At 41.9% G+C, this 9,005-nt stretch overlaps 1 protein-coding gene across 5 annotated transcripts in view; it reads right to left on the bottom strand.

Moving 5' to 3' along the window:
- Positions 1 to 374: 374 nt before the first annotated feature.
- PSPC1 (paraspeckle component 1) overlaps positions 375 to 9,005 on the bottom strand; it is a 61,875-nt gene continuing 53,244 nt past the window's right edge. For 2 of the 5 annotated variants that reach the window (XR_003533259.1, XR_003533262.1), the window contains 3 exons: positions 5,689 to 5,791; positions 2,592 to 2,760; positions 375 to 2,380 (listed from right to left, as the gene is read on the bottom strand). Coding sequence is in view for 1 of the 5 variants with exons in the window: in XM_027677234.1 (XP_027533035.1) it covers positions 8,862 to 9,002 (141 nt within the window). In the remaining 4 variants the exon portion in view is untranslated. Of the gene's footprint in view, positions 2,381 to 2,591; positions 2,761 to 3,917; positions 3,962 to 5,686; positions 5,792 to 8,062; positions 9,003 to 9,005 lie in introns of those variants that run through there. The other 3 variants (XR_003533260.1, XR_003533261.1, XM_027677234.1) reach the window with 3 other exon arrangements.

The following is a 9,005-nucleotide window of genomic DNA, read 5'->3' as shown; positions in this document are numbered from 1 at the left end:
TTAGTGCCATTTGCCTTCCCTTACAGTACTGGAAAACAGCTGTTGTAACGTCTTTTTCCTTAGGTCAGTCTGTCAGTGGTGGCAGCCCAGGAGCATAGGAGCAGTGATGATCCTGCATGTGCATTCCTATAGCACTGTTTAGTTTTGCTGGAGTCCGTAATGAAGTCTTGCCCTTTTGAAGGCAAGATAACTATAAAGGCCACATGGCTACTGGTGCAGCCGTGGGCATGCACGGGGGAAGATATTTTTCACCTTGTGAATGTCTTAAAATGTTTGAGTAAGTGAAGGACAAATAAAAGTTCGGAAAAATCCTAAAAATAGCCAAAAGACACCACGGACTACAAATTTGAGGAGGACTGAGGCAGCAGGAAAAATTAAGGTTTAAAAAGGATCTTTAATTTTGGGGAAGAAAAGCCCAGTTAGGCCTGTTAACAGCAGTTGCATGTCTTACACTGAACACAATCAGCCATATGGGAGAAAAGCTGCTCTCCCAGCCCCAAGCAGTAACAGCGCAGAGCCTCAGCCTGTAAAGGCTGTGCTGACATACAGAGGTTTTTTTTCCAAAAGGCTTTACAAAGCTGGATGAGACAATCTGTCTGGAAAAGCTTGCACAGGACATTTAAAAGCTTTGAAAGGTCCCTTACTTTCCCGCATCTGTGACGTCTATTGTGTCAATATTGGAATAGTTCTTTCTATGAAGAGCAGGATCAAGATCCCTAAAACCACAAGAGAACCCCACAGACCAGGTCCCCTGCAGGCACCCTTCCTGAAACAAAATGATTCCCAGAAAACCCCCAATGGTTCCACAGTGCGGGGAGTCCAAGTAACTACATTAACACAGTAATGACCTGTACTGTTTCTATAAGCAGTGTGATGCAACACTTCCATACACTGAAACACTACTGTGCACCACTAAGATGAGTCTGGCTCCATCTTCCCTACCCCCTTCTGTTACACAGCTGGATTAAGAATATCTCTTAGGCCCTGCCACGTCCTGTTCTCCAGCCAGAGCAAACCCTGCTGCCCAGCCCCGTAGTAGTTCCTGTGCTCCAAACTTCTGGTCATCCCAGTGGCCTCCACAGGACTTGTTCCCAATATATCTTGTCTTCAGGAGCCCAGAACTGGTCATAGTGTACAGTGTTCCAGCTGCAGTCTCAGACATGCTGAACAGAGAGGACAGACTGCTCTCCTGGCCCTTGCTCAGCTGTGCTCTTCTAATGGAGCTAGAATGTGGTTGGACACCTTCATCTTCACTCTTCCTTTAGGGCCCCAGATCAGCCTCTGCAAAGCTACTTCGCAAACAGTCTGTGCTCAGGATAAAAAACTGCATTAATTCAGTTCCTGCTGCAGACTTTGCATTTGCCCTTTTTGAACTGGGTGAGGTTCTTCTCCAGCCTTCAATTCATGTTCACTGCCTTGTTGATTTCAAGAAACAGAAAGTAAACATCCTGTTATTTAATTTGAAACAATTTTTAACAATAGCTACAGAAACACTGAAAAACCCCTGGTGATACATTACAGGCCAATGTTAATCGCATCACATAAAAATTAATTTTTCATTATTCATTAGTGGGTTTTCATTTTTTTATTGGGCTACATTAAGACAGCAGGTAGTTGTAGCATAACTTCCACCTCAATTGGACAGACCTCAACGGAAAGCTTACTGCAGCTGTGGTTTCCCCTATGCTTAATAACCCCAATGTTATTTCCTTCCAGTTCTTTTCAGCTGTCACTGGCTCAGATCATTTTTCTCTTGGTAATCAATACTTCTGTGTTCTTCTTAATTACTGCAGCATAAATCCAATCCCCACTACTGTTTTTTCTTTAACCCCCACCCCCCTTTCCTATTTTTTGTCATATATTTTAGGGCCTGAAAGTATTTTCTTATTCATTTAACTCTTAAGGCTTTTTTTAGTCCAAAAGCAATAACTGAAACCAAGCAGCAGTCTTTTAATATATCATTTACTCTGATTCTTTTTGTAGCATGTACAACCTTTAATCCTTTATCAAACACTGTTTCCTTATAGCACTATTTCTAGAAAGAGAATCTGCTTCCAGATCAGTTTAGATAGGGCGTCGGTACCTTAGTTACACATCAAAGTTGGCCGACATCAGCTTTCCTATGAAATGCTGGACTTGGCTTCTCCCTGGATACCACCGTCTGTGCCAGAGGCTGAAGACAGTAATGTCACAAAAGTCGTGATTCCTATTCTCATACAGGAAGAAGTCTCTGGACCCCCAAAAACAGACATTGTATTCACGTTCTTCCAATGTGTCTTTTCCAAGCCGGGACACTGGTGAGGACGCACCACCTCCAGGCTAGGTCCCTTCTATCATTTCAAACAGCCCTTTTTCCTCAGGTCTCACAGGACAGGCCAGTCTGTAAGCAGAAGGAAAACAGCTTTAAGTGAGAGTGATCAGTTCACCCCTCTCCACCATTCAGGCATGTGTGACAGATTTAATTACTATTTTATTAGATAACAGCATTATTTGTGTGCCCAAGAGCACAGAGAGCAACGAAGAAAGAACTACATGTTAAGCACAAAAATAATACAAAGAGCCCAATAATCGAACACAAAGGAAACTGGTACCATCACAAAAGTCACAGCCACTGTTAAGTGCTCTAGCAGGTGACACCACAATTCTCACCACCGATGGTCCTTGTAACTCTAAGGTGAAGAGCAGCATTTTGCACATCATCACTGTATAGCAGAAAGCCAGTTCTCAGGGTGTGCAGCCACCAGCAGCTTTCATTGAAACCTAATGCAATCAATGGAGAGGAACATTTCAGGAAGCAAGTACGATTCAGGCTGAGGAGTTATAAGAGAACTTAAGTGATAACTTCCTTGAAAATGCACTTTTGTAATCAAAGTACAGCATATGAGACAGCAAATAATAGAGCAATGCATTAACAAATACAATTGGATAAGGAGCTGAGAAATGCCATAACTTTCCCAGACAGCTCTCCCCAGAAGTTACCTGGAATTCTCTCTGTTCAGGAACCCCAGCAGCAGGCAGCCTGGGCTGCCTTTGATCTCCCGGTGCATATCCTGGTGTAACAGGACTGTGCACACATTTATTTCAGAGCTGAAGAAGAGACTGCAGTGACACATGGAGGCCAGCTCCTGTCTCTACAAGTTCAGGAAGATCCAACTGAGGTCACTGACTTGGCTCACCCTTCCAGTCTTGTGCATCTTTTTCACAGTTTGCTTTGCATGCTCTGCCCCAAACACAATGTAATCCACTCACATTTTTATCTAATCTACCCTCAATTTTTAACACAATTTCATTAGGCCATTAGGCTTTGTCAGCCAGGTTCACACTGCAGTCTGAGGTGCACACACACAAGTGAATAATGGGGAGAGAGGAAGAAAGGATTTTATCACTCCATTGAGACAAGGAGTTGTTATTTAGCCAGTCAAAGAAACACTTGTATCTCCAAGGAACCTTGGCCATCTGCTTTTCCCTTCACAGGAAGGAAACTGGAAGTTGAGGACAGAAAAATTCTGAGATGCCTGGGAAACCTGCCAAACACAGAGGCTCCCAAATGTTTCTCTTGCACAGGAACACTTGATACATAGGAATAAGCAAGACTGAATTCCCAATGGCTACATGGTCAAGACAAAACGTCCAAAGCAAAATGTCCCCTGAATAAAAAAAATCTTTTTGAGTCAGACACTGAAAAAAATAAGTGTTTTTTCCTGTTACTACTACTTTTCTGATTAAGAGTTTTAGCTGCTTATCTTTTTTAGATTTTGTTAGTAAATGCTTGTAGCGTGCTTATTTCCATAGCCTGGCTTATATTACACATAATTGTGTGATTATTTTTATACTGATTTTACTACAACTAGAATAGGGGACTCCTTAGTAAAGGGCAAGGCAAAACTACAAACTGAGGTGTGCAACAGTTTTCTCACCTCCTCAGTGCCCCACCCAGTATCAGAAAGGTAATGGGGTCCAGGTTAGGGAACACAGACTGGACATAAGTCACGTGTGTTAGGCCTGATGTGATACAACCACGAATGCCAAGAGACTTGGCTGTTGGCATTGTGAGGCCACTCCATTGCTGACTGGGCATGGCAACTGGGAGAGGTGTGCGAGGACCAGGGGAAAGCAAGTGTCACTCCTGTCTTTGAGAAGGGCAGGGAGGAGGACCCAGGAAACTACAGGCCCTGGGAAGGGGATGGACCAACTATTCCAGAAAACCATTTCCAGACCAAGAAGGACAAGAAGGTGGCAGCTGTCAGCATGGACTTACAAAGAGGTAATGTGTAAACTCTTAAGGAACCTAACCTGCTAACCTCTGTGATGAGGTGACCAGTTCCATGGACGTCAGGAGAGCAGTGGATATTGTCTGCCTTGACTTCAGGAAAGCTTTTGACACTGCCCTGATATCTCCATTGACAAACAGATAAAAACTATAGGCTCAGTAAGTGGACCGTGAGGTGGACTGAAAACTGGCTGAACAGCCAGACCCAGAAGGTTGTGGTCAATGGCACAACTTCCTGCTGGGGGCCAGTGAGTAGCAGAGTATCCCTGTACTGAGGCCAGTTGTTTTCAACATCTTCACTTGTGACCTGGGTGATGGGACAGAGCACTTCCTCAGCAGATTTGCAGGTGATACAAAGCCGAGAGGAGTGGCTGCTAATGCCAGAGCGTCACGCTGCCATCCAGCGATACCTCAACAGGGTGGAGAAATGGGCCCACAGGATCTCATGAAATTCAACAGAGGGAAATGCAAAATCCTGCACCTGTGGAGGAATAATCCCAGGCACCAGGACAGGCTGAAGGCCAACTAGTTGGAAAGTAGCTTTGCAGGTAAGGATCTGGTGGTCCTGATGAACACCAACTCCAAGAACCACCAGAGCACGACCCGGTCACAAAGGTGGTCAGTGGCATCCTGCACTGCACTGCAAAGACAGTTGCCAGCTTACGGAGAGATGATCACATAGTTTTACCACCCTGCCATGGACTTATTACACATAATTAAAAAATAGATCTGAGTCCTTTTACTAGGCCAAACAAACAGAGAGGAGAACTAACCCAAATTTGTCTTGCTTTACCAGTAGAACTTGCACATCTTGGTCAAATCCCATCAGTGTTTAAAACTGGTATTTTAGAATTTCAGAACTATCAGAACTACTGAACCAAGCTGCATAAAACTCCCTTTAAAGCATTCTTATCTGTCAGTCCCACTGAGATGCTGCCAACAGCCAGGGCAGATGGCACCACACAGCTGTGTGTACTCTGAACTCTACCCCAGGTTTTACAGAGCACGTGGACACAGCCTTCCAGATCAAGCCTACTGGCTCATGCCAAGGACTGTTCAGAATCCGCAACTACTATATTGGTCATACAAGCAAACTGGATTCTGAGTGTAGTGTATCAGTAACATCCAGTAGCTCAGACTTGGCATCGTATTAATGTGGCACTATGAGTTTTGGATGTAAGACACATTATGGCTAGCCAGAGTTTGAATTGACTGCTAGAGGCTGTGTACATGTACTTCAAGTCCTTTAAAAACATGTTAACACATGGCAGGAATTATGCAAGGAACTACATTATCTGAAATAAAGTATTAGCTGAAGTGTGGAAGCAGAACTACTCTATGTCAAATCACAATCTGAACAAAAAGAGGGCTCCTAATTCCAGTAACTGCTGAATAAAGCCATGTATCCTAATACGTACCTTGTACTAAAACTTGGTTTATGATTCTCTTTCGTGTGCTTAAGATACACGAGGATTCTGCACAAGGCAGTCTTCATCAGCATTTTAAGATTTTAATAGTAACCTAAAAAATAAGGAGACAGTAAATAACTATGACACTTCAAACAAACTAGAAAATACAGTAGCTTCTCTTTTCAAACACCAGTAAATTACAGAATTATAGAAAAATCCATTTATTCTCTACCCACTCTTACCACTTGTCCCCCAATTACCACAGATTTGTCCCCCAATTTTATTTTTACTGCCTTAGCAGTTAAACAGCTGTTCCAAGAACATTAACAAGCTCCTAGATTTTCATACTTCTGCTTGGAGTAGATTAAGTGCAGTTCTGCTCCAAAGAGTCCCGAGTCATTTCTTTTTGGAGGTTTTCTAAAACACACATAACTTCATGTGACAGAAGACATACCATATGTTGTCTTCTAGGCCTGCCAATGCACTTGGCCAAAGTGACATTCCATCTTTGTCATATTAGTGCCACTACAATAATCAGGATCCCTGCACACAACACAGAGTCATTGAGAACTAACTGCTCTCATTGCACCCGCCTCCTCGTTCCACAGCCTCCTGTCGGTTTAGTTACTGACATTTATAAGGGGCAAAGCCGTATATCAAAATAATACAACTAAACTGAATTGGAGTGAAATGTCTCATTATATAATAACATCTCAGAACAGAACTGCATACAAGTATCATTAAAATGCATTTTAATACTACAAGCATTTGATACAAAAGTTTAAGACTTTTGTAATTTTACAACTTCTGCAATAGATCTGCTTGTATTTGCAGTAAGTGCAGTTGGAAGAACAAACAGCTAGTCAGAATATTATCTTATTCCTATTATATTTAATAAATCATAATTAAAATTACTGTAATTCTATAAAAAAAGGCCAAAATAAAAGTGTTAATAAGGGTATGCATCTTGAACTCTGTGTGCCTCCCCTCAGAGTCATGTGCAAATAATTACTTAAAGTGTTTAAAATTCAACAGCTCTACGCCCCAGCCAGGCTTCAAAACAGCTCTCACCTATACACACACATTCATTCCCTCCTCCCCCAGCTAAAATCACCTCTTCTCCATAAATACCTCCAACTTAAAATAACATGTAGCCACTGTAATGTTTGATAGGCTTAACAAAATCCACTACTCAGGCATAGGAATGTGTTGTGGAGCCCAGGAGCCCTAATGAAATTCCTGCAGAAAGGTGCCTGGAAAGATCCAAATTACAGCAGCGCTAAGAGGTGAAGAACTTTGTATGTTCTCAGATAAAGACTTCTTAATTTACCAACATCCTGAGGTCCTGTTTGATCATAAAACTTACGTGCAAAGTATTTGTTACAGAAAGAATTCCTTTGAAAAGCCACACACATGTAGCACCTTTCAGGCTAGCTTCAATTCAAGAACAGCCCCCAAAAAGCAACTCAGAACTGACATACGTGTAAATTACAACACACAGCCACAAACATTTACAATAAAAGTAACATTTACCTTATCAGACACAGCTGAAAACAGGCTGAGACTCGCAGCTCAGAATAAATACAAAGTTGGCACAACTTGTGAGTCCTATAAAAGTGCTGTCAATTTATCAATTCTCCCATTTGATTCCTTTTCATCTACCCCAACTCCCACTCCCATGGTACAGCTTGCTATCTATGAAATTTCAAAAGTTCCATTATCTATTCTGTACTGGAGATTCATCAAGATGGTTACCTTATTCCTAAAGCAAAAATGACAGAGCACAGCCCACTAACCCTTTCTAACTACAGCTATAATTTTGCAAGTGCCAGGATTAAAATCACTTGGCAAGTCAAATGCAATAATGGCCACAGTGATAAATTGTCAGTCACGGGGTCCAGGCTCTAATTGTCATCTGGACAAGCATTTGGTGTCCTGGGACATTACCTTCACATGGTGAAATTAATGCAGCTATTGATAGCTATGTACGCATCTTAAAGGGAAGCTATAATTACAAACTGCACATCTTTCAGTCTCTATTTTAATATGAAAAAAACACAATAGTTTTCCCCCCCATTAACAAGGCTAAAGCAACTATAGGCCTAACACCGTCTCTCCAGTTTCTGTAACAGCCAGTATATATTACCTGCTCTTGGCCACCTAGATTTACTGAAGAGAAAGCAGTGAACCATATTCTTGGCAACTAGTAGATATTAGTAAAAGTTGTAGGCACATAAATCTGGTATGTTTTTGAAGGCAGGCCCTGAAACCAGCCAGTAAGACTGCTGGTAGTGCTACAATATGGGTGGATTTTACTGGGTCTGTGTCTCTGTGCTGTTTCTTCAGGATTCTCTCTCTACAAAAAAATTAAGATTATTATTAACCTATGTAAAACCTACTGATTAACAGCAATGACTTTGTTAGACCTGAACGTATCTTCACATCCAGTGATGAAAAATGGATTTCTAAGAGTGAGCAGGAACACAGCAAAAGTTATTTTCAAAGTAACAAACTCTGAATTTTGATTCATGTGATAAAGCTTTTAATTAAAACTCAAACTGCATATGGTGCCAAGCAAAATTAATGTGAAATAGTCTAAAAGGCCAACAGCATGATACACATGCCTATTCTGAAGAAAACAGATGCATCACACATGAACTGAGTGATACTGTGCATATATTGTGCCATCATCAAGGAAAATTGAAAACCCACTCCTAAGTTCTCCTATCTCAAGTAATAACACATATTCAGCATAACAGGGTATCTGCACTACTGTCTTTCCAATAGAGAACAGCTGTGCAGGATGAGCTCCAAGCTGCCAGTGCTGCATACTGAGCAGGGACAGCTGCGACACTGCAACACTCAAGGACAGTTTACCTTACACATTCATGTTGGGCAGCTTCACTGGCTTGACTGACACAACAGGCTTTGAGATTTGTTTGGTTAGAGTTTTTTTGGCTTTTGTTTCTTTAATTAACAGGATTTTTGGTGGCCACTATAGCAAAGGGCTTTCCCCCTAAATGACCCTGCATTTCCCCCTTTATTTTAGGTCTACTTTAAAAATTACCTAGCAACACACAACAGCAGCGTGGGTAAATTCTGACTTCCCCTCAAGTGACCATATGGCATTTTGCACCAGCAGGCATAAGGTATCATTTTGAGAGTAGCAGAACCACTATTCATCACACAGAAAGGAAGAACTCCAATGCTGAGCTGTTCTCAGGAAAACACACAATCCCTTGTGGCCACTTATTTGGGGTTTCCAAAGGGAACCCGAGATGATCCGCAGAGCTGTGTTCATGTTTCCTTTTGTTCAGGTTTACCTA

This window comes from Neopelma chrysocephalum, unplaced genomic scaffold (genome assembly GCF_003984885.1).
Source record: "Neopelma chrysocephalum unplaced genomic scaffold, ASM398488v2 Primary Assembly neopelma1_43, whole genome shotgun sequence".
NCBI lineage: Eukaryota > Metazoa > Chordata > Aves > Passeriformes > Pipridae > Neopelma > Neopelma chrysocephalum.
Note: the sequence above shows the minus strand (reverse complement) of the source record. Positions and strands in the feature narration are given on the sequence as shown.